Source organism: Moschus berezovskii, chromosome 13 (genome assembly GCF_049115385.1).
Source record: "Moschus berezovskii isolate FMDL1 chromosome 13, NW_MosBer_1.0, whole genome shotgun sequence".
Lineage (NCBI taxonomy): Eukaryota > Metazoa > Chordata > Mammalia > Artiodactyla > Moschidae > Moschus > Moschus berezovskii.
Window position 1 is genome coordinate 55691319 of NC_142472.1, and position 25205 is coordinate 55716523.

Genomic DNA, 25205 nt, shown 5'->3' on the forward strand with positions numbered 1-25205 from the left:
TAAACTACTTTGCTCATTTCCTGCAGAGGGGGCGGGGCTGTCCATGGGCACAGGTAGGCACCTGTGTCAGTCTTCATCTGTGTGTTGAACCAAGTAGTCTGGGTGAATGTTAAAGGCCAATGTTGAATTTAGTGTTTTTGCCCACTAAGTTCCCTTGGGGGGCTGGGCTGGTAGTATCCGGCCACCCTAGTATCTGACATTTCAGGGACCGATGGCCTCCCCTCTTCTTTTCCCTGTGGAGCTGGATTTTTAGTCTCACTCCCAGTGGAAACTCCTGGGCATCTTTATCAGGGAGGACTGTGAGCATTCTCACCCGTCCACCCCCTCGCTCTTGTTCTCTGTTAACCTTGTTAACAGAGACTAGATTTCGCTGAGTTCACGATGCTGGTGAATGCTGGGCTTTGCCTGGGAAATAGCGCCTTGCTCTCTGCCCCTGCAGATTGCCTTGGCTCCTTATCAGCACTTGGAAGAAGACATGAAGAGTCTGAAGCAGGTGTTGGAGATGAAGAATCAACAGATACATCAGCAGGAAAAGAAGATTCTTGAGCTGGAAAAGCTGGTGAGTCGCCTGTAACCCTGGGAGGCCCCCGTAACCTGCATGATATTCCCACCACCCTTGTGGGTGAAAGGATTATCAGCATTCAGGGGAGCATCCGGCCCTTACCTGTCCATTGCTTGCACCTGAGCAGAAAAGATCACAGATGAGGCTCCAGGCCTTGTTTTGGGAGCCAGGAGTTCAGGAATCTCAGACATGGCCTCATTTGTACAAGTCTGGAGCCCATCTGAGTCCCTGTCTGCATCGCCACCCATCACTGTGAGCTGCTGACTCCTCCCCTCCAAGGGGAGGACATGCAATGAGCCTGCGTCTGGGGAGCATCGCTGATGGGTACCAGGCGCCGTGCGGACACTTCGTGTCTGTCTGTTCAGTAATTCCGACAGCAATCCACTGAGTGGGATTCCATTGTCAGGAGTCTCCTTTTACAGATGCAGAGATGGAGGATTAGGAAAAGGTCTTGTCTCACCCAGACCCAGTAAGTGGCCCAGCCCAGGCAGGAACCCTGAACCAGAGCTCCAGGCCCCAGCTTCCACTGGGTTCTGGCTCCCAGAGAACTAGCAAAGGGCACGCCTTTGGGGGAATCGAGTGCTCAGAGTTCACTGCCAGACCCTGTGGGTGCAAGGGTTGCGGCTGAGATAGTAGTCCAAAGTTAGCAGCAGGGAGGCCTGCCTCCAAAGAGATACTATCTTGATGGGAAGGTTGGCCAAAAGATGGCTCATATAGAGTCATTTTTTTCCTTCTTATCATTATATTAAAATTTGTGATACTATAGAAGGAAAATATGTGCATTATAGGTAATTATAAGATAAAAATAAGGAGATTAAAATGCCATATTTCTACTACTGTTAACACTTTCTGGAGGCTTTCCTCCATACAAGTGTACACACTCCAATACACAGCACACACACAAGGGTTTTGCATCCTGCTTCTTTTCAGTTAGCACACCTTCAACTCACCATCTCAGTAACTGATCATCTCCTGTAACTTGTAAAGTTCTCTGCATGTCTCGGAAATGTCCTGGCAGCTGGTTTATCCAAACCAGGAGCTGGTCCCAGAACACCTGTTGCATTCAGTCATCACGTCCACTCTCCTGATCTAGCACCATCCCTCTCTGGGCGTCTCTAGCTGCACGGATGCTTGTCCGTTAGGATGGGAGCAGATGGGGCTGTGAGTGCCTATTACAGCATCCTGGGTGGTGCTGGCCTCCTGGGACCTTCCAGCAGCTCAGCTTTCCAGCTAGGTCAGAGCTCAGGCCAGTGGGGACAGCTGAGGTGGATAGAGCCCTGCCCCTCTCAACCCTGCAGCCCTCCTCCTCCAGGCTGGACTGTCTGCATCCTTATCTGATCAGCCAGCAGCCTCTGGGTTTATCAGGCCTTTTTTAGCCCTGCTCTAGGCACTCTGTGGGCATGCAAGAGTTCTCATTCCAGAAACCTTTTCAGGCAGGGGTGGGGGTGGGGAGAGTTGATTGAATCACTTCCCATTTCCTAGGAGGGCTTCCTTGGTGGCTCACATAGTAAAGAATCTGCCTGCAATACAGGACACCCACATTACCTCCCTGGGTTGGGAAAGATCCCCTGGAAAATGAAATGGCAACCCACAACAGTATTCTTCTCTGGGGAATTCCATGGATTGAGGAGCCTGGCGGGCTGTGGTTCATAGGTTCGCGAAGAGTTGGACACAACTGAAGCAACCTAGCACACCCATGCATAGTGAATTACATGTACATAATTTATTGGATTCCTGTGTAGAATACACTTCTCATAGTGAGTATCTCCATGCCCCTGCCATTGTCAGAGATGAGCCATGAGCACCCCCCAGGGTCCAGTTTGACTGGTGGGTCCCCTGGTTCTCCCCATCAGGTCCTCCGCCCTGCACTGGCACCTCTGGCAGTACCTGTATGCAGAACACAACATTCTGAATTAATGAAGGGATGAAAATATCAATAACATGGACACACTTTCCCTCCTGAGGCTCTGGGCAGCCAGGACACGTGGCTCAAGTCCAGCTTTGCACATGAACAGAAAATAACATCCTCCTCCATGGTGGTTATTCCTTTGAGACTTAACGCTTGCTCTCTGTCCGTGTGTCCCCCACGGCCTGAGACCTAGCTGAAGTCGAGCTCCATTCTAAGATGAACTGAGAAATTCTTTTTTGAAAAGACTGTGAAGAACTCCCGAGTAGGGTAGCTAAGGAAAACCACCACCCCTCCGTGAGTTGGGCTGAGACATCAGAGTGGAAGGACTGGGCTCTAGCCAGCTCTTCAGCAAGGCTCTGACGCCCGCCTCATCTTTGTTCCCAGGAAATGCATGCATGCTAAGTTGCTTCAGTTGTGTTCAAGTCTTTGTGACCCCATGGACTGTAGCCCATCAGGCTCCTCTGTCCATGGGTTTCTCCGGGTAAGAATACTGGGGTGGCTTGCCATTTCCTTCTCCAGGAAATCTTTCAGACCCAGGGATCGAACCTGGGTCTCCTACATTGCAGGAAGGTTCTTTACCACTAGCACCGCCTGGGAAGCCCCATAATTCACAATATATACCAATATATACACACAGACATATTATATACCTACATATATATAAGAAAGATATATACAGTACTTTTACAGTGCACTCTGGTATTTTTTATTCTGCTTTTGTTTAAAAAAGCAGTGGTGGTCACGTCCCTCTAGCCTGGTTTTATAGCCGATGCATTGCAAATTGCAGTTTGAAAAACACTGTTTTAGATAATCCTCCAAAGCCTGGAAGTTAAGGGCACTGGTCTGCCATCTCCCCCAGGGCCTGGCTGCGGAGCTCTTGACACTGCATCTTTTATAGGCAGAAAAGAACATTATCCTGGAAGAGAAGATCCAAGTTCTCCAGCAGCAGAACGAAGACCTCAAGGCCAGGATTGACCAGAACACCGTGGTCACAAGGTAGGTGGGCTTGGGTGATGGAGCCTCAGAGGCGCATGTCCTGGACAGAATGGCTTTGCTTCTGACCTTGGAAGGCTCTTCATTGTCCTCATTCCTTCGAGCCCTGAGGCTTCCCCACGCAGGCTCTCAGCGCTCCCCACATGGAGGAAAGCTACCCACACAGAACACACTGCTCTGAGCACCCAGCCTGGCTCCGCGGAGCACCCTCCTTGGTGGAAAGGAGTGGGGTGGGCTGAAGTGTGTGGCACAACTGGCGGGGGTGGTGCAGGGGATCGTGGAGGAGGTTTTGGAAAGGCTGCCCGCTGGGAGTTCCAGGCTAAAAACAGCCACGTGAGCCAGCCAACCCTGGGCTCCAGCAGTGGGGTCCTCGACTGCTGCCCCAGGTATCGGCCGATGGCAGAGGGGAGCTGCCCCAGCCAGAGGGCAGCAGGGAGGGACCGGGCCATGCAGTCCTTCCATCTTCGTGCTCCTAACCTGCTCCAAGGCTCCGACTTCCAGGAAGGGAGGGCCGGCAACCCGGCTGCAGTGATGAGTGGCACAAAACACGTCGGGTTCCTTTCTACTTGGTGTCCATCAGCCACAAACATCCACAAGCATCTGTTACGGGCCGGGCCCCAGGCTGGGTGCCGAGCACTGGAGGAGGGACCGCTCTGGCCCTGTCCTCCAGGGCTCCAGCTCCAGCAGGCGACCAGATGCACTGCCCAGAAGGTCGCAGCGCGAGCTGACTGCTGCCAGGGAGGCCCAGGGCGGGGGCCGACTCGCCGGGGCTGTCCTTACCATCACCACCTCTTATGTCTGTGCCGCTCAGCACCCCCCACACCAAGCCCCTCTTGCCTCTTCTCTCAGGCCTGCAGCTTCTGCTCTGTCCACTGGCCACCAGCGCCTCCCGTGACCCGGGGCAGAGGGACTGTGGGCGAAATCAGTTGTTGGCAGAGAGACTCTGGGAGAGGATTGTGTGGGTGGGACAGGTGGCGATCACGTTTCAGCCTCCCGGGGCTTGGTCCCTGTGGTCCACAGGAACCCACCACCCACCCCGTTCCCTGTGCGCCCCTGGGCCTGGCCGACCTCAGGCTCAGTGTGTTGCTCTGCCATTGCTACTCTGACTGTGGCTTGTTCCCACCCCACCCACCCCCGTGCAGACAGCTGTCGGAGGAGAACGCTAACCTCCAGGAATACGTGGAGAAAGAAACGCAGGAGAAGAAGAGGCTGAGCCGAACCAATGAAGAGCTGCTGTGGAAGCTCCAAACCGGGGACCCGACCAGCCCCATTAAACTGTCCCCCACATCCCCTGTGTATCGCAGCTCCTCCTCCGGGCCCTCCTCTCCCGCCAGAGTCAGCATGACGCCCAGATGACGCCACCACGCTGCGGGCCGAGCTGCGGCGCCCGGTCCACGAGGGTTCCCACCTGCGGGGAGTGGTGACCGCCACGGGCCAGCCCGCCTGGCCCCGCGCGCATGCCCAGTCGCTACGTCGCGGCCTCCCGTGCGCGCATGCCCAGTCGCTACTTAGCCGCATCCCAGGCCGAGCCCTCTTCTAGCCCTCGTGTGTAGGACTGTCCCGGGAGGGGCACTTAGGAACGTGTAAACGGTAGTGTCTCATGTGCAAACGTTTGGCCGTAGTCAGAGCCAAAAGAAGGAAACGCCAGTTGTCCTTGAGCAATGAACTTTCACTGCAGAATTTCAGGTTAGTTAACAAACAGCTCAGTTTTGACTATCCATTGAATAATCCTTGTGTACTGCACCGGATATGTGTGTATATTTAGATACACGTATATACACATGCAGCGGTTCTGAATTGCATTTTTTATAACACGAAGTGCTGACATTTTGGTGACGGTCAGCAGTTTTCTAACTCGTGCCTAAGAATTATTGGGAAATGAAAATGCATTTCTATCTACCTTCCCAGGAATATTTCTACCCAAAATAGAAAAAAGAAAAAAAAAAAAAAGATACAGAGAAGAAGCGCCTTTCGACCTACCACCACGTGGTACTCTGTTTTTAACACAAACACCAGCCATTCGTGAACGGTAACTACCTTTGAAACAATCAGCTTCTTAGTCAACATGACGTGAGGTCACTATTCCTCCATCCGCAGATTTTAATTATTAACATTCCTGTCCTGAGTGCATAAGGGGCAGCAGTGAGAAACCCTGAGGGGGATGAGCAGTTTTGCAGATGTTAACTCATGACCAGTGGATCGCCTATACTCTTGTAAACACAAGTTTTGCTTTTTTCCTAAATGGCATCTTGGAATCTATCACTCGGCTATTGCATCCTTGGGAAAAAATAGAAGCACGTAACCTTAGAGAATGAGGATGAGAATGGCCTTGGAGTTGGCCAAGACTATTCACGTTCCATCCTCAGGAAGGAAAACTGCTGATAGGGTCTGTATTCTGACTAAGCTTAGAGTAGAAGAGCGTCCTCTGGCATCCTGTTTGATGTGATGCTACAGATGGTCAACCCACCAAAATACGACCCTCAGCCCTATTTCATTGCCCCCCCCCACCTTCAGTTAGGTTCTGTAACCCAACCTCATTCTTGTACATTGAGCAGCTCAGGGGTTCTAGCAGGGGCTTCCAGAAAACCAGTTCTTCTGTCTTGGGGGGGATCAGTTCCTGGTTGTGCTGGATCATCGCATGACCTCCCAGAAACCCAGGTGTCTTTTTCTGCTGGATGGTCAAGCTATACCACAGCTGAGACAGGTCCCATCTTTGGCCCAGGAGGTTCTTCCAAAGAGAGGAGCCCCAGGAAACAGCCAGCCGGTGGTCACAGGCTTCTGGACTGGCATTTGTCTCCTAAATGGATTAGAATGGGGAAGAGATTCCTGTAGTGCTGTGGACCATTAGAAGCATAACATATACAAGAAAGTAGTTTCAGCCATTAATACAGTGATGATAATGATGTCTTTGTTTACTGTTTGTGACGAAGACCCTGTACTTTTCTCCCCAAGGCCCCTCAAAGTGGTCCTGAGAACAAGACTGATTGTGAGCAAACCCAAGACAGGCAGACTTATGTAGATACACTTTGTGGGGCCAGAGTCACAGAGCAGGAAAGAAACGGCTCAAGAAAGGGGTACCCTGGCCCAGAGCCCCTGCCTGCTCGTGGCATATGTGGCCGGCGTGAAGACAGACCTGGCCTATGTTCCTTGCATGAGTCAAGGTTGGGCTTCCTGGCCTCACATACATCTCATTTCTAGCAAACCTCCAGGTCTTTGCCCATCCTGGGGACATAGGAGAATACCCAGTGAAGAAACATTTCTTTTTCTGTTTAGTGGGTCTGCATGACACTGTGATGTTAAATTGGGCATCCCATTAGAGTAGATGATGCCACGTTGACTAAAATACACAAATATGTATTCTTTTAGCAGGCACCACCTGCAGACACAGTAGCTCAGTCCTCCGAACTAGGAACTGCTTCCATAATGGCACCTGCTAAATGCAGTCACACAGCAATACAGATGTTGTGTTACGTTAGAATGTGGTCCGCTGTGTTAGCCTGTTGCAGTCACAGTTGTAGTGGTGTTAGAACCAAGTAATCCCCCACTAGGTGACTAGAGCGTGGCTCTAACCATCCCTGACCTTGGGTACCCGAGCTAATTCCCACAATGCCCTGGCTTCCTTTCCTTGTCATGGACGCCCATCATATATGGCTCTTATCCCCAAACTCTAGGGGCAGCAGGCCCCCCCTTCGCCTCTCCCTTCCCCACTCCCAACACTGTTAGGACTTGGACCTCTGTCTCTCTGGTGTCCACCTCCCAGGCTGGAGCTGTTTCCACAGAGAAATGCTACAGCCTCTCCACCTGTCTCAAACAAACACACCCAACCTCACCAACCTCTCCTTGGTGTGTGGGATGCTGTTGGTGCCCTGCCCGCCCCCAGCCCACCACATGCCCTGTGAGGTTCCGGCTGGGTGTCGGAGCAGCGGACGGGCCGGGGAGCCGGCATACTTGGTGACCATCTGAAGGGGGTCACTCGTTCCTTTTCTGGCCCCTGCGGTTTCTGTGTTGCATTATTTGTGTTTGAAGCATATTAAAATGAACTTGAGGGACCTTCTGTGATACGCACTTGATGTGACCATTGGCCTGGCCCCCCTTGGGCTTCAGGTCAGGAGGGGACAGGGAGGCCCGAAGGCTGGGTTCCCTCTGTGTGCACGCCAGGGTCAGCTGATCATCACTGAGTCTTCAGACCCCTCCGCCCCAACTCTGCCCCAGCTTAGCAGGGTCCCTGCACCCAGCTTGTAGCCCGGGACTTTCAGCGGTCTTCCCCCTGAGTTTTGGGGGCTCGGTGGCTCTGCTCCTTGTCTTGAGGTGGCCAGGTTGGACTGGAGGCCATCAGAAAAAGGACACAAGAGATCAAGTACAAGCCCCTCACAGTCAACTTCAAATTCAGATGCTGACCTGACTTTCCACAAGTGGGCTTGGTCACTTTGTATCTGGGTGGTCACAGAGTTCTCGTCTCAGAGTGGCCAGGGGGCCACTGGCTCCTAGCATGGGGGCCATGGTCACAGCACTTCCTTGTCACACGCTTTCTCATGCCTGTGGGGTTCACAGGACCCTGAAAAGCACTGAGCCAGGACACTCCTTTAACCTGAAAGCATTTGCCCCCTCCCATGCCCAGGGCTTTCAGGCTGGACTGCAGCCAGTTGGCAGGGGCACCAGGGGCCACGAGGAGACTCCAGTCAGTCTGTTCTCCCAAGCTGCTGCTGACCAGGAGCCCCTTGGCAGGTGATAAAGGCCCCTGAGTTACTCTGGACCCGCCAACACCATCTCAGGATCCCCTGGGCCACCCATGCCTCCAGATATTGGTGACGGCTGCCAGTTAATGATTTACTCATCAACACATCCCAACCTGTTTGTCTTTTGGCGCCTCCTGCCACCACTTTAATCAGAACCACCCTGCATTATCCTTTCCCCCATGCATCAGTACTGCCCCTTAGCAAGGGGACGTTGGCGCCTGGCCCAGGGCCCCATGGAGGAACCGAAGGTGGAAGGCCTCCTGGCAACGGAGAACCGTGTCCCCCACGGTTGCCAGGCAGCAGTCGAGAGCTTTGATGTCAACCACTCACTGCCCGCTTTGTGGTCTCCGGGAGTCTATGGTGGCTCCCCCACTGCCTGTGAGGCGGGGAGGAGTGAGGAGGGTGAGGCTTGGGTAGAACCGGGCGGATGCGTCTCCCCTGCTGCTGGAGGTGAAGGCTGTTATGCTGTGGATGCATCTGAGAACAAACCCAGCAGTGGAGCCAGGGAGGGGGGTGTTAGGTGGGGGGTTGGTGGATGGGACAGCCTCCCTGTCAAGCAAGAGGCAGGGCCTTGCCCACGGTGGGGGAGGGGGTGGTGAATCTAGGTCAAATGCTTAAAAAAGTAAACATCGCCAGAGGCTAGAGCTTATTCACTTGTTTGCTAAATACCTTTTAAAATTTTTTCCCTTTGGAACCGGTCTGCTTCTCTGAAACTTCTCTATAAACAAAAGCAGGACACCTGGGATGTCTTGACCTACCAGCTCGGTTTTTTGCCCCCTCAGAGTGAGGGATGAACAGGTGAATTTGCCCCCCTTACCGTGTCCGGGTTTCCAGGCGCAAGCATCACGTGGGATAGAGTTGTCTACCTGGGCCCCTACCCTCCCTACAGGGTCCCGCCTCGCCACAGACAAGCCAGCCTATGGGCTTAGCTGCTGCTGATCGGTTTAACTGAACCCCAATCTGTGCAGCACAGCACATCAGCAGGCGCTCAAGAGGCAACCGCAGGGATTCAGGGAGTAAAAGTGTCAAAGTACGACCCAGTACCTTCTCTCTGTCCGCCACTCCCACCACCCCCCCCCCCCACCACACCCCGACTCCTTCGAAGGCCCAGATGGGTGTTGAGAAGTAGGCCAGAGACCGGCTGCATCAGCAGACACACTGCCTGCTCACACAGCCTTGGTCACATCGCGTTTATGGCTTGGTGGACAAGCTTGGATGGCAAAACGACAGGATGCCCCTTTGGAGAGGGGCGCACAGGGGTACCCCCTGATAGGGGTCCCCGCCCTCCTGGCCGCCTGGTGACTGAGCAGTCCTGAAGGAATCCACGCGATTCCTCCCCACCGCGGAGGCCGGACTGTCGGGGTGGGGGGGGGGCAGCCTCTGACTCACCAAGCGGCGCGCTCCAGGTGACTGCCCAACCCCCCGGCCTCCAGACCGGACTGGCTTCAGAGACCCGTGTCGGGGTTTCCTGGGAGACCGCGGGAGCCGGGTGGGGGCTCTCCAGGCGCCGGTCTCTAGGTGGCGGCGTGGCGCCGCGGCACCGGCCTCTCCGGGCTGAGGGGGGCTCCGCGCGTGGACCCGGCCAGGTCGCCCCCAGGTCCGAGTGCTTGGGGGCAGTCGGCCAGCCCCGATGTCAAGGGCTGGGGTTCGGCGGTGCCTGCAAGACGGCACAGGTCGCCCTGGGGCGAGGGGAGGTGTTGTGGTGGTGGTGCTGAGCTGGGGAGGCAAGTAGGGGCGCCCGGCCTGCGCGCGTTCCCGCCGTCCAGCCCGGGCGAGTGGCGCGCCGCGTGGCCCCCGGGTGGGCCTCGCTTGCTTGAAGGCGGGCGCGCGGAGGCGCGGCGGGGCCTGTAGCAGCAGCCCCCTGCCCTCCTCTTACCGAGGAAAAGTCACTCCGCATCTTCCTGGTGGGATCACACCGCGCCTCGGGGTCTGAGAATTGGGGCCACTCGACTGAACGCACCTCCAGTGCAGGAAAACGCCTCCTTTCTCAAGTGGGGCCGGGGTGGGGGGGTGGAGGGTGGTGGTGGTGAGCGCTCGAGGGTTATAACAGCCACACACACCAGCCTTCCACCCCTGTCCTGCGAGCACCCCATCCCCGAGGATGGGTGTGTATGGGGGAGGTGGAGGGCAGTGCGAGGCCGAGGGGTTCTGGGCACAGGTGACGGGGGTGTTGCTGCATTTGATGTCACGTCTTTCTGAAGACAGCAGCCTCATCCCCCACCATCCAGTTGGCGGGGAGACCTCTGGGCCCCAAACCCTGAGGTGACCTGGGAAGAGTGGGCAGTTGGGGAGATGCTCCAGAGAACCCCTGGCTGCGGATTCCCCACCCCACCCCTGAGCTGCGAGGCAACGCGATATCCGGCTGTGAGATTCCAGAGGCAAAGACCAGGCTCTGGGACTCCCCGAGCCACACCCCCAAGCCCTCACCACCCTTCCCACAGCTGCAGGAATTCCTAAGACCGCACTGGGCACGCCGGGCCATAGATGGGAGTTTATTAGGATTCGCGGAAGCATGACCGGATGTACCAACAAAGTTTGACTTTACAACATGAACTATTATGGCATCAATGTACCAGCAAAACTGGGATACAGAGCACAGGTTCACATTTTTTAAAGGCAATGGACAACGTCTACTCTTGTCCTTAAAGTAAAAACGGGGGTGGTGGGGGAGATGGTGAGGGGGACCAGCAGAGGCCAATCTGATTTGCAGTTAGCTGTCAGATTCTAAATCTAGTATTGCAATTATAAGAAACTATAAGAAAACTATTAGAAAAATAGAACATCAAACGAGCAAAAAAATATTACACAATTTACATAATAAAAAACACAATCCTCTTAATAATGGCTCCATGTTCAGTAGAAGAAGTACACTGGAGAACCCACACCTTCAGGTTTGACAATAAACCAACCCTCGTGGAGAGCGTCACCCCTTTGTGCTCCTTAGACTTATCCACGCTTGAAGGCACAACGTAAGCAGGAAACTTATCTTAAATAGATATTATAAACTTCTCCAATGGGAAAATAAGTCCCAAACTTAAAAAGTTTGTCATCAAGAAACACAACATCATATACACCTTGTTAATAATTTAACAAGGCCTGAATGCCTCTTCCCAGCCGTGCTCCCTGACCCTGAGAAATCTCATTTGGACTTCAAGCCTAGGTCGCGCGGCGGAGTGTTCAACCAGCAGTTTGACACGTCGTCAGGGTGGTCCTGGGGGAGGGGGGGCTCCTGAGAACTGTGCCCCGAGACCCCTGGCTGGCCCACTCCCTCTTGAAAGAGCACTGCCACCCAGTGAAGCCACGGACACAGAAAGACTGGATCGTAGTGATGAACAGGAAGGTCAGCTGACTTTTTTCTTTTTCGCCTTAACCACCCATTAGGCATCATAACTACGATGATGAGATATGGAGTGTTTGTAGCTTCTTGCACCACTGGATCAATAAAGCATTTCATCACCCAAAAAAGTCCACAAGAGTCTGATAAACTGTACATCTCGCTCCCACTAAGGAGCCTTACATAACAATACTCATTACCAAGGCAGACAGATATTAATATATTTTAAATTATACATAAAATTATACACAACATATATTTAGTTCCATCTGAAGTTGAACTCACACGCCTGCATGGACATGCCACAGCCCCGCCTCTCCGTCCATCCTTGCACATTGGGGCGACGGGCTGGCATGAAGCTGCTCCCTCTGGTCTCCATGGGGCTGGTTCTCAGGGGTCAACAGAACAAGCAGCTCTTACTCAGTGTGTCAAGCTGGGGTGTCCACCCCGGCACAGGGCCAGGCCTCTTCTCTGCAGCAGCGAGGCCCCTGAGTACCCTCGGGCTCACCTGCAACCGGGAGGGGCCTTTACGAGCTGTGTCCACACATCCTGTGCTGATGGATCTGCTAGTCGCCATCCTAGGCAGGACCCAGTCAGCTCACTGTGCCCGCTTGGCAGTGGGGGTGGCAGGGAGACCTGGCCCAGCCTAGGTTCCCACTCCCCACGCCCCCCTCACTCCACGCACAAAAGAGCAAACACAAGTGCAAGGCTCCTGCTTGCAGCCCTCCCAGTGAGAACAGATGTGACCAAGGGGCAGAAGGGAGTGACGGGGCGCCGGGGGGCTCAGGGTGGGCGGAGAAGCCCCCACAGGGCTGTAGTCAATCTGCGGTGTCCAAACGCCATGGGACCAGGTGGTCGATCACTTGATGGAGACCGAGGGGCTCAATGGAACAAAACCCAAAGCGGGGGAGAGGCAAGTGATGCTGACACTGTTATCAACTGAGCAGCAGTCTCCCGACCATGGCTCTATCACACCCACTCTGGGTTTCTAAAAACTCACCTGGCCCAAAATCAGGGGAGGAGGTGTAGGCAGCGGGGGATGGGGGCCATGCAGGGTCCTGATTGCCTCCGAAAGGTCCCATCCCCACCCAGGGGCCCACATCTCCCCTGCCCACGGGCCCGGCTGATTCTCCAGAGACACTGCATCCCTCACTGTCCCACACAGGGCCCGGAGGATCCCAGGTGGGTTTTCACAAGGTCACGCACATGTAGGGAGGGGCCCACGAGTGGTAGGAAGGGGCACTTCCTCCCCACAAGCAGGTCTTTCCAATGCGAGTGTTTGGGGCTGGTGCCCAGGGAACCGAGGACACAACATCCCCAGGGGGTGTCTCTGGAAAATAACAGCCAAGCCATGAAACAGTCTGGGCGGGGCTGGGATGTGAAACTGTCGGGCACTTCCAGTGGTTATTTTCTGCCTGTGTATTTGTGTGTGTGTGTGATGTCTCTGTGTGTACGTGTGTTATGTCTGTGTCATACTTCTGTGTGTGTATATGTGTATGTGTTATATCTGTGTGTCTATACATGTGTGTTGTCTGTGTGTATACATGTGCGTCTGTGTGTGTACGTATGTTGTCTGTGTGTATCTCGTCTCTGTGTGTATGTGTGTGTGTCCATCTCAGGCATAGGAAGGCCAGCCGTGATAACGTCTCCCATCCCTGGGTGGGGGTGGGAACTTTCAGGGGCAATCAGGCCCCTGCATGGCCCCTATCCCCCCTGCCTACACCTCCTCCCCTGATTTTGGGCCAGGTGAGTTTTTAGAAACCCAGAGTGGGTGTGATAGAGCCATGGTCTGCAGACGCAGCTCAGTCTCCTGGCAGCATGGCCCCCGCACAGAAGAGAAAACTCCTGTCAACGGTATGAAAACCTCTCTTCACAAAAGCACAGGTCACTGAACCCTGTCCAACAACCAAGGGATCCTTTCCTCGGATGGGGCTCTGACCCGGTGTGGAGGGTGGGGGCTTCTGATAACAAAGGGGGGCCCTTCTGCATGGCCCCCTGGCTCCAGGTGAGGGGGGGACCATCTGTTAGGGCGGGCCCGCCCGTGAGATGCTGAGACACACCTTCTCGGCCGGAGGACGAGGCGTGTAGCGGGCTCAAGTGTCAGTTGGGCAGAGTCTGCTGGGGGCAGTCAGGCTCAGAAATTTCAGCCGGAAATAAAAAAGTGAGAGAAACTCTACCCGCCACCTTTCCTGGACACCCTCGTTCCCTCACACTCTCTGCCTTGGTGGAGAAACAGCAGACAACTCGAGCAGACAGGTGGCTAGCAGGCCCCAGGAAGAGAGCAGACAACCAAAACACCTCAACAAAATAAGTTAAGATTCATCAAAATATGGTACAGCACCAGCTACATAAACCTAAATACTTTTCTTTGGAAACCCGAGCTTCGGGCTCTTATCCCCACTTTGGAAGATTCGCAAGTGAGACTGTGAATAAAGCTCCCGTGAGTGACCAGAGCCAGTGACGACGGAGCCTGCAACCGGGGCTGGGCCCTCGCCCACCTGGGGCCAACCCTGCTTCACTGATTCTTGCATTTTTTTCTTTTCTCCAAGAACTTTCTGGGGCAGAGGGAGAAAAGCCAAGAGCCATCAGTTTATCAGGCTTCTTTCTACCAGATTTGTGTCAAAGGGCAGAGGGGGAAGATAATGGGAGCTAAGCTTCACAAGCAGCATTTACATTTTGTGTGGAGTCAGAAATGCCAGCCTCCTCACCTCCCACCAATGCAGGCCCTTCCGTCCCCCAACTCCACTCTTGGGAAGGAAGGCACGGCCCACCTCCAAGGAGTGTCCCTGGGGCCTTGGCAGGGAGCGCCATGTGCATAGGGACACGCAGTCATCACGGAGGCAGGGGTCCGGCCCAGGGTCACCAACCCGCGGCATCCAACGACACACACAGAGCACAGGAGAGGGACAGCACGGGACCCCACACCATCCCCTGTGGGCACACCCCCACACCCTGAACAATTCGGGGAACGACTCAGCCATTTTCCACATCACCGTTACACGCCAGCTGGACTGCATGGCGACTCACAGCCAAGGGACAGGAGGGCTACATGTGACAATGAGACGCACGAGGGGCCAGAGGCAGCTGGGGGGCCAGGGGGGCCGTGCGTCACTCAGGACGATCGGACACTGGCCTGGGGACCCTTGAGACCCACGAGCAGCAAAGGGGGCAGGACCCCGCGAGGAGTTGGGACCACAGGGAGTGCTCAGCTAAGCTCCGCTCTTTTGAGGCAGGTCCTATAGAAATAGTGTCATGTTCCAGTTACTCAGGACTCAGCCGAAGCAGCAGCGGGGACCTGCTGGAGGGCCGGAGGGCCGGTGGCTGCAGGAGGCTGGCGGGGGGGAGCCTGGTCCCCTGGCAGGAGTGTGGAGAGTGCGGGCCAAGCCGCCCTCCTGGAGGGAGGGGGCAGTCACAGTCCAGCAACCCTCCGGAGGCAGCTCAGAGGGCCAGGCAGCTCAGAGGGCCGAGCAGGAGAGATGGTCTGGTCTTCCTCTCTCAGTAAACTAAACCGCTGGGCCGGGGCGTGGGCACAGCAGGGGGACAGACACCCAGCACCAGGGTGGCTGTCTGGGGCTGGGCCAAGGCAGGGACAGGACCCGGCATGGCCCCCCCAGGATGGAGGCTCGGGCTCCCAAGGTGAACTCCGTTCTGCCCGAGGCCGCAGCAGCCAGGGTGCCGGACTGGCGAGGAGAAGGGCTGCCATCCTTGTCTGGGAGGAGGCTCGGAGGCAGGCGGCAGCCAGTCCCAGCCCTGGCCACAGCCCCGGCCACGTTGTCCCACCGAGAGCTGCCGGGGGGTCAGGGCCATGGGCCGCATGTGGGCTGCGCGGGGCTCTGGGCACGCAGGCTGGGTGGGGCGGTGATGCGAGGTGCGGTGGGGGTCTCTCGGGGGCAGGACCATGCGTCACTTGCAATGATCCAAGTGACCGTCAGGAGTCCTTGCTGGGTCGGCGGCCAGAGTCGCCTCCTCGCTGTGCCAGAGACCATAGCCGAAGTAAATGAAGAAGCCTGCGGGCCGAGGGCAGAGATGGGTGTGACTCCGGGAGGTGGCCCTGGGGTCAGGGCATCACAAGAGGCCTCTGCAGGAGGCCTGCCCTCCAAGTAAGCCCAGTGTATTCCGGCATGGTCACCTCTACACCTGGCAAAGGCAGGCGCATCTTTCTGGGCAGCCTCGCGCCTGGCAAGCCACTGGGTGGGGACCCCTGAAGGGGCTCTGGTGCCTCTGCCTCATCCACTGCCCACCTGGCGGGGCGGCTGCCCTGCGGCTGCTGGAGGGGCCAGGACAGACCCTCCAGAAGTCGCGCCGGGTTTCCAAGGGCACTAGGGCTCCCTGGGCTCTTCATGCTGTCTGTTACAGCTCCTATTTTTCCCATGAGTGGCTTAGACACTCAGGTCACGTGGGAATTCATGCAACCCACCCATTCAGTCATTCCGGTGAGTTTCAGGGGCCATAGGGGCCTGTGGTGGGACCCGGAGATCTGTGCCCCTAACTACCGCCCCCCATCCTGGCGGGAGGCCATCTTTGTGCCAGTGACAAGGGAGAGCAGTCCTGGAGTCCAGGAGCTTGTGGGGGGTGCTCAAAAGCAGGCGTCCCCCACCTCTGCAGGGAGCTACCCTCCCTACCCCTCAGTCACTGAGGCAGGGCCATAACTCAGCCTAAAGGCCATTGCTCTCATTAGGTGTATAGCCCGGTCAGGCCAGTCGCCTAGCCACCAACACTACTGGGTCCATTTCTGCAGCTCGGGCTGCTGGAGGCCCGCAGAGGGGCCATGGTTGGTGCAAAACGGGGCCAGGCCCCCAGCCAGTCCCTGCAGCCCAGGGGGCCAAGGGTGGGGCTGTCCAGACGCTGCTGTCTGGGGTGAAGAAGGTGTTGCTCTGTCAACAGCAGGCTCACAGGCTGGTTCTTTGAACGTTCGAGCTCTTTCCCAAACAGATAACTGGTTCAGGCAAAGGCTTTATAATTATCTACGAGGGAGGGAGGACCCACAGCCTACCAGGTGTTCCTCACTGTCAGAGAGAAAACCGCTGACTACACGTGTTTTCACTGTGTTTTGAAATCGGAAACGGGGGCAGCTGGAGGACGCAAGCCAGCCGGCCAGTAGCAGAGAGGACAACGAGCTGCTGGGCACGGGCGGGGAGGGGGCGAGTGGGTGAGTGGGGGCCCTGAGAGATTCTGGGACACCACGTGCTGGTCACCTTGAAACCCATGCCTCACGTACCGATCAGCATCCACACGGCAAACCGGACCCATGTGCCCTGATCCAGCTGCATCATGAGATAGACGTTCACGAAGATGCTCAGGACGGGAAGGACTGGCAAGAAGGGCACCTGTAGGACAGGCGGCACAGAGTTGGGTGTGATGGGCGGACAGTGTGAGATGGCAGACCCACCCGAGGGGAGCGCCCTCCCAGGCCCGATCTGGACGGGCGGGGCTGTGTGGGGAGGGGTTGAGTGCCAGGCCCCACTCCGGCACCTCCCATCCCCTCAGCCCCCCCAGGCAAACCCTCGCAGGCGGGAGTTTGTTCTGAGCGACACTAATTGCCACAGTGAGCTCACGTCTCACTTCTGAGCTTGCTGAACGATCTTATATTATTTGCAGACTCTACGCCTGCAGAGGCCCTGGTCATCTCCGAGGCCTGGTAACGACACACAATCCACCAGGGCAGACTTTACTTATGAAAAGCTTACAGGATGTGGGGCACTGGCCCACCCAAAGGCCAGGGGCCAGCCTTTCTCAGCAGCGCTGTCTGTGCCCGGCTCACATGCCCCTGAGTTTGGCCAGCAAGCACCTCACTCCACACACCCAGGCCTGCCAGAGCCCAGCAGGGCAGGGTGGCCTCTTGCAGGAGAGTCAGGATCATGGTCTCCCAGGGGCGGGTCCCTCCAGCTGTCACGCTGAGCTGTTTACCTTGAATGAGAGCTTGGTCTTGCTCTCCGGCTGCCGCCAAATGATGGCCGTGACCACGGAGCAGAGGAAGGCAGAGCCCATGAGTAGAAAGACTGCCCACAACTCCCCCTTCACCAGGGCATCCTTGCCAAGCACAGCTGCCATACAGAAGGTGATGACCAGAAGTGCTAAGAGGGACAGACAGAGAAAACCGCACTTCAATCATTCCCCAGGTTCCCACAGACAGATCAGTTCAGTTCAGTCGCTCATTCGTGTCCGACTGTTTGCGACTCCCAAAACTCCGGGAAGGTTGGGCTCCATCTCTGCAAGCACCAATCCCAATTAGGGCAAAATAACTGACATTGCCGTCACCCTGGGGATAAGCAAGACCCCCAAACACCACATAGGGAAGGGCAGGCTCTTACCTAGGAGGCTGGTTGAGATGTTCACGATTAGCCCGGAGAATTTGGAAGGCTCTGTATTTTTGGGTGAGAGTACGGTTTTCAAAGAAAGCTTCTCTGCTTCCGGTAAAAAGCCTGTCTGAGAATCGCTGCTGCTCACCAACTCATTCTGGTCAACTGGATCGAGCTCGTCGCTAGTCCTGGCCATCTGGTATACCATGTTGGGCTGCTCAGGCTGATACCTGTGAGGCGGCATATTGTTTAGCCATCAGATTAGGCTTTAACTCAGCACAAGTACACACACTCTAACTCATGTTCTTAGTAAGCTTCAAAGGGAAGCTGCCTAGGACACAAGGCATAAAATGGGAAGAAGATGGTCAGAGCGATACGTGTGTGTAGTAAGACGCTTCAGTCGTGTCCGATTCTTTGCAACTCTGTGGACTGCAGCCCACCAGGCTCCTCTGCCCATGGGATTCTCCAGGCAAGAATACTGGAGTGGGTTGCTGTGCCCTCCTCCAGGGGATCTTCCAGACTCAGGGATCGAACCCGCGTCTCTTATGTCTCCTGCATTAGCAGGCGGGTTCTTTATCGCTAACTCTCCACAAATAGAGGAGACCTGGGCCTCACTCCTGCCTCAGGGCAACATCCTCTTCCTTTAATGTCTCTGTTTTGAGGCAACTTGACCTCAACCAAGGTCCATCTAGTCAAGGCAATGGTTTTTCCCGTGGTCATGTATGGATGTGAGAGTTGGACTGTGAAGAAAGCTGATCGCCGAAGAATCGATGCTTTTGAACTGTGGTGTTGGAGAAGACTCTTGAGAGTCCCTTATACTGCAAGGAGATCCAACCAGTCCATTCTAAAGGAGATCAATCCTGGATGTTCATTGGAGGGACTGATGCTAAAGCTGAAGCTGCAATACTTTGGCCACCTCATGCGACGAGTTGACTCACTGGAAAAGACTCTGATGCTGGGAAAGGTTGGGGGCGGGAGGAGAAGGGGACGACGGAGAATGAGATGGCTGGATGGCATCACCGACTCTGTGGACATGAGTTTGAGTGTACTCCGGGAGTTGGTGATGGACAGGGAGGCCTGGCGTGCTGTGATTCATGGGGTCGCGGAGAGTCGGACACGACTGAGCGACTGAACTGAACTGAACTGACCTCTACCATGAAACAGTCCAGAGGAAGGTGCTGAGACCGTTGCTCTCACTCTGAAAAGCAGCACTGGCCCTTAAGATATGAGGCCACTCACAACAAAACTATAGTTGTAGGAAGCTAAAATACAGACAGAAATAGAAAGCAATCATATTGGGATCCTATTCTGTGCAGAGAGCCAGAGAAACGTGTCTGCAGGCTGATGGATTTGAGAAATTCTGTTTGCACGATTTAATTGGATCAATTTATTTAAAAACTCTGAGTGCCTTGGGATAAATAACTCTCTAAAGCTGGGTGAAGGACCAAGCCTATGGCATGATTTCCAAGACACAAGCCACCTGCAAGTGAAGCATTCATTTTAAATGAGGCTACTTATCTTCCCAGCCAAAAGGAACAGAGCTCCAATCTCCTCCACCAGCTTCGAAACACACAGTGCTTTATGCATTATTCTGCATATAATCTAAGAGTGAGTATGAAGATACTTCACCATTTTTTTTTTCACCGACTCACTTAACAAGAAGGTTGGGGGAGACTCGGAGAAGATTGTAGCACTGAGCTCTTGGGAAGAAACACGTGGTCGGAAACACTAGCTCTAGCTGATTCTCCAGAGCCACTACTGAGGCTCATCTCAGGGACGGTAGCTGCAGAGCACATTAGGGATGGAATCCATGGCTTGGCAAGATTAAAACCCTGCAAAGTAGGGGGCCTCTCACCAGGAAACCACAATGGATGTCTGTGCTACCAGGGGTCACCCCTGGGAGCAAGGAAGCAGAGCCCTGTGTCCCAGAGCAAAGGAAAATTGGAGCAGAGTGAGCTTGGAGAGAGGGGGCACTGTGGCAGCCAAGAACCCCAGGACACCGAGCCCCGGCCCAGATCTGCTGTGTCATGGCCCTCCCCGGGGCCGGCCCCATCCGGACGAGACTCAAAGCAGAACCTGGAGAGTCTTCCTGTGCATCACCCCCGGCCCTCCAGGCCCTGTACCAGCTCTCTCACCTCCACGGGAGCATCACAGTGTCCCCAGTTCTCCCAGTGCCCACCAGGGCCAGTCCCTAGTCTCCAGTCCAAACTGAGATCGTTACCCTCAGCCTTCAAAAATTCTGATCCAAAGATCCAGCCCCCAGCTATCAAGTTGATAACCTGTCTCTGTCTTCCAGATATCCAGCCAGAAAAATCAGAGCACGTTAGAGAGAGAGAGGTCGAGCCACCCTGGACTCCTTTCAAGGCTACTCTCTGTAACTAGACTTTCAAGCACCAGGTCTCACCCTCTCCCAATCAGTTCCCAAAGGAACGATCCACAGCCCCAAGTTTACAGTGTATAAACCATTAATACGAACTGGTAGCAGGAAGCTGGCAGGGAGCGTCTGCTCTTCTGTCCTGGAACCCAGAAAGCCACACCTACCGTAAGACCAACACGCAGGCAGCCACCAGAGAGTAAGCCAGGAGAGTGCCGATGGACATGAGGTCCACCAGGTCCTTCAGGTCGAAGAGGAAGGCCATCACCGCTGGGGAGGAGGAGATGAACATCAGGACGGGTATGGGCCTGAACACACTGGCAGCCAGAGCCACCACCCACCCGTGACCCAGGGCACCCGGGAGGGCCTCCCCTTGCCCCTGCCAGCCCTTTCCATGAAGAAACATGGCACCACTGCTCAAAAGGAAGGAAAGTTTGGGATTAAACCACATACACAGCTCCCAACAGACAGTAACAACAAATAACATTTATATAGAGGGAGCACTTTTATCAACATGACCCCGTTGACCCCCATGGCAATTCTGCCAGCCATCCCTACACTACAGATGGAGAAAGCAAAGTCCAGACATTTTGAGAGACTTACCTAAGGGCACACAGCTAATAAGTGGAAAAGTCAGGCACTGAGCTAGGTTCTTACGGCCCTGGGGCAGTATGTCTTCCTCTACACTATGCAGACTTACAGATAGACATGCCCATCTATCCATCCACCCATACACCACCCATCCACCATCCATCCATCCATCATTCAATGGCACTCATGAGCATGCCAGTCACTGGGTGCTAGGTATATTCCACTGAACAGGGTAGACCAAAGAGCCCTTTGGTCTTCCCAAGAACACCACCGGAGGCCTGCATCAGCAGGCAACAATGAGGAGGAGGTGGGTGAGGGCAGGTCCGGTGCCCTGGAGGGGCTCACAGGGGCTCCTAACCCAGAATGTGGGCATGATGCTATTCCCAAACAATCCCAGTCCCTTCACCACAACCCCACTTAACGCAAAGCAAAACATGCAGTCTTTTTTGAAAATCATTCCTAGATTTGTTTTTTTTTTTATTCCTAGATTTTTATAAGTGTATGCACATCTATTTATGTGGGTATATGTGTCAAGTTTCCCATTTAAAAAATAACTTGGCTGGATCTACTTTGGGATACTTTCAAATCACATGCAATCAACACAAGCTGAAATATAAACATGAAGCCATTACTTTTCCACAAATACTTCTCAAACTCACACAAACCATGGCAACTAAAACAAATTCAAATTGAGGTTAACTAACAGAATTAAAGAGCAGCGAGGGCCTACCGGATAAGCAGAAAACCTGCTGTGTGTGTATCAAATGCTGACGTCCTCACTCAGAGAAACCTGAGCCAAATTTCTTCCGTGGGAGGTGATTTTTAGAAAACTAAAGACTTATATATCACTCTGACCAAATAAAGACAAAGACCAAACCCTTGGTCTGGTGATATAAGAACTTTACAGCGGCTTTAAAGATGATAGTTTCATCTCCGTTAATCAGCACAGGAAGGAAATTAAGGCTAGTCTTCAGTATGATCACATTACAAGTAAATATTGGGGGAAAAAAAGAAAAAACACTTGCTATTTCCAGTTCCTTAATCCCTTAAACACACTGGTCGTATACTGACACACGGTGTCGCTTAAGCTGCCCACAGCGATCAGGCTCAAGAATGCAGACTCATACAGCACGTGTGTGAAATAGGAAAAACTGGCTTCCTTTCATTAAACAACATTGATCCATAAAACTAAGCACTTTTTGCTAAGAGTGTGAATGCTATTAACAGTTCACTCATTAGGAGGGTCAAACGCCTCCCCTGTGGCTTTCTGACAAGTCCCTGTGATCCAACTGTGACTGGCATGTGTCCTCACTCACCACGGAGACCTCCTGCTCCACACATGGGCTGGGAGGACCCAGCCAGTTTGGCCCCAAAACGAACCAGGAACCTAGAGCTGCTGCTGTCCTCCTGGGGCATGCATCCTCACTTCCCCTTCTGAGCCTCCACCGCTCATCTGTATATCTGCCTCTGGGCTGTGAAACGCGACTCAAGGAGGAAACAGAAAACCAACAGCGGTTTCTTCCCAGGACTGCCCTGGCTTTCGAGGCTTGCAGGGAGGCCCAAGGGTTCCCCAGCCCTCCGCTCCCTCTGTCCTCTTGGCGAGGGACCTGAGAGCGATCCGTCAGATCCACCTCCACCTCCTCTCGTCCTGCTGTTTGTTGTTCATAAGCTCAGGGTGGAGGGCTACCCCAGTCACCCCCTCAGTGTCCCCTAGGGAACAGATGGCATGTTTTATAACACGCTGATCGTAAGGGATTCTCGCTTCCCAGAGAATTCACGAGCTAAGACACACGGACAGTGAATTTCCAGCACCGACAAGATAGGGCATGTACCATGAAGGATTTCATCCCACCAAGGTCCACTCAGGGACACCCGGGGAAGGGGAAAGACACAGCTCTGAAGGGACAGTATGCATGCAGAGCTCAGTCCACTGAGACAGTAATCACTGAAAAATGCAACCTGTTCGAGAATTCCATCACATCCTCTGTGAAACTGGCATCTGCCTTTTGTCAAAAGGCACTCAGTTACCTTACAACAAACCAGACTCCAAGGGTAAAAACCAAGCGTTATAAAGACCAGTTGCAATTTCTCTCAGACTGGCACAGGTCAAGACATTTCCTTAGGGAGTAATAACCCAACTGTTAAAATGCTGGATAGGAGATTCCAGTTCTTACCGGCAATAGCACCGGAGGTTAAGGTGGCGATTATCGGTGTTTTGGTCCTGTCGTTGATTTTGGCCAAAAATTTAAACAGCAGCCCGTCTTCAGCCATGGCATAGATAACCCGAGGCATGGGAAACATGGAACCTAAAAGACTAGATGGGAGGAAAAGCGAACCGCGTCCGTAAGAGAGCTCAGGGGAATAAAGGCATCGCAACAGGGGTTCACACCAAGGAGAGGGAGTTGGCTCCAACCTGGGAAGCCCGCAGCTCAACACACCGAGCTTGGAGGAGCACTTGCAGCAAGTCTGCACATATGTGTGAGAGGGAAACGTCTAACCTAAACCAGCATGGCATCTAGACACAGTTCTATGGAAGAGACGTGCTATATTTATTCCTGCAATTATCTCCGGCTGAATCAAAAAGAAAAGCATTGCTGCCTTCGTGAAGATCTCCCAGAGGTCCACAAATGTTTCCTGTGTGTACAGGCTAGCAGGAAGCACGAGGGCAAAATGATTCTCATTAAAAGGCATTTGCGGCACTTGCTCCTTTTTAATGGTAGCCTCTGCTTTACGGCCAGAATAAGGGCCAGAGACAGTGCTCACTCAGAGGTGGCCTGGTCCAGCCAGTGGCCACGGTCAGGGGCAAGAGAAGGAGCCCTTGCTGGGCCGACAATGCTGAAACGTGGGCCTCGGGCTATTGAGATGAAATGTCTGTAACGCAGACAGCCCCAGGGATTGATGGAGAGCAGCCCAAGGGGAGAAGTCCCACGATCGGGGCTGGGCTGGGAGAGAGGGGTGGTCACGGAACACTTGCCTTCCCGAGTGTCTCCGCTCCTCACCTGGTGGACAGGGCGCAGAGGGAGCCGACGGCCACCGCATACTTGGCACCCTCCCAGCCCACATGCTTGAAGGCATCCGGCAGGGGGCTGTCCTTGTCCAGGCAGAAGTAAGGCATCATGAGGGTGAGGGCGGCCGACACCCCGAAATAGGCGATGAAGCAGATGAGCAGGGATGCGACAATGCCCACGGGGATGGCCTTCTGTGGGTTCTTCACCTCCTCCCCTGCAAGCCATGAGGAGTTCAGCCGGAGGGTTTGAGACCACCCTGCAGCTCATGGGCCAGGGCCCTTCCAGGCTCCGGGGAACCCAGGGGAGAGGCCCTCAGACCACAAACCACAACACCCACGGGCCCAGGGAAGGTGCTCTCAGCCTTTGTGCTGAGGGTCAGCAAGGAAAAGAGAACACACTGGAGGCTGGGAGCCCGGATGACGTCAGACTAGGTAGCCACACTCCCCTGGAGTACGCATGGGGTCTGCCGTCAGCTGCAGCCACGGTGCCGTCACCCCGGGCCCGCAGGGGACAGACAGGCAAGTTCCTGTCGGGCAGGCCACTCGGGGAGCAATGAAAGGGGGATTGGCAGGAAGGTGCAAATCCACACTCAGGCGCTCAGGAGCAAACGGGCGGCGGCGGGCATGCACACACCCAGGGGAGGGGAATCAGACGCCTGGCCAGGCGAGCCCAGGTGTCCCGAGGGCGGTGGGTCTACCTGTGGTGGCGATGCAATCGAAGCCCACGAAGGCGTAGAAGCAGGTGGCTGCCCCCGACAGGACGCCGGAGAACCCAAAGGGCATGAACCCACCGACACCGGGTTTCCCTTCCTTCGTGTCACTGAAAGAGAGCACCGCCGTCAGGGTCACAACCCCCCTCCTTGTGGTCCTGAAGGGGAGCCACCCCGAGGCCCGGCTGGACCTGGCCCTGCAGCATCCCCTGGCCGGCAGGACAGCAGCCCCGGGGCCGCGGGCAGACGTAACTCCAAGACCCCACTGGTGACCAAGGGACCGGGAAACAAACGCCTCTCTGGCCAGAGGCCAGCGCGGGTCATCACCGCAGGGACACAGAGCACGAGGATGGCCAGTGACAGGAAATCCCATCAGCTGGCAGAAACAGTCTCTTCAAAACAGTATGAATGCCCTGTTTCATGATCAAACTGGGACAACCCTGAGGGATGGAATGGGGAGGGAGGTGGGTTCAGGATGGATGGGAGACACATGTACACCTGTGGCTGATTCATGTCAATGTATGGCAAAAACCACTACAGTATTATATAGTAATTAGCCTCCAAATAAAATAAATAAAGAAATAAAAGAAAAATCAGTAAGAAGACTAAATCTAGACAGACAACCAGGAGACAAGAGGCGCCATCTCTGCTCAACTCTTCACTGGCTCACAGTGACCGGTGAGGGGGCCT

General features: G+C 54.7%; 2 protein-coding genes across 5 annotated transcripts in view; one reads left to right on the top strand and one right to left on the bottom strand.

The window, feature by feature from the left end:
- The window catches only part of MTUS2 (microtubule associated scaffold protein 2), a 257866-nt gene extending 252282 nt beyond the window's left edge, over nt 1–5584 (top strand). For both annotated transcript variants that reach the window (XM_055426319.2, XM_088842704.1), the window contains 3 exons: nt 440–559; nt 3370–3467; nt 4607–5584. In XM_055426319.2, the coding sequence (XP_055282294.2) occupies nt 440–559; nt 3370–3467; nt 4607–4820 (432 nt within the window). In that variant the 3' untranslated portion in view covers nt 4821–5584. The remainder of the gene's footprint in view (nt 1–439; nt 560–3369; nt 3468–4606) is intronic.
- Nucleotides 5585–10676: 5092 nt separating this feature from the next.
- The window catches only part of SLC7A1 (solute carrier family 7 member 1), a 64859-nt gene continuing 50330 nt past the window's right edge, over nt 10677–25205 (bottom strand). For all 3 annotated transcript variants that reach the window (XM_088842703.1, XM_055426317.2, XM_055426318.2), the window contains 8 exons: nt 24504–24625; nt 23798–24020; nt 22973–23112; nt 20375–20477; nt 17846–18063; nt 17442–17608; nt 16753–16861; nt 10677–15541 (listed from right to left, as the gene is read on the bottom strand). In XM_088842703.1, coding sequence (XP_088698829.1) covers nt 15438–15541; nt 16753–16861; nt 17442–17608; nt 17846–18063; nt 20375–20477; nt 22973–23112; nt 23798–24020; nt 24504–24625 — 1186 coding nt within the window. In that variant the 3' untranslated portion in view covers nt 10677–15437. The remainder of the gene's footprint in view (nt 15542–16752; nt 16862–17441; nt 17609–17845; nt 18064–20374; nt 20478–22972; nt 23113–23797; nt 24021–24503; nt 24626–25205) is intronic.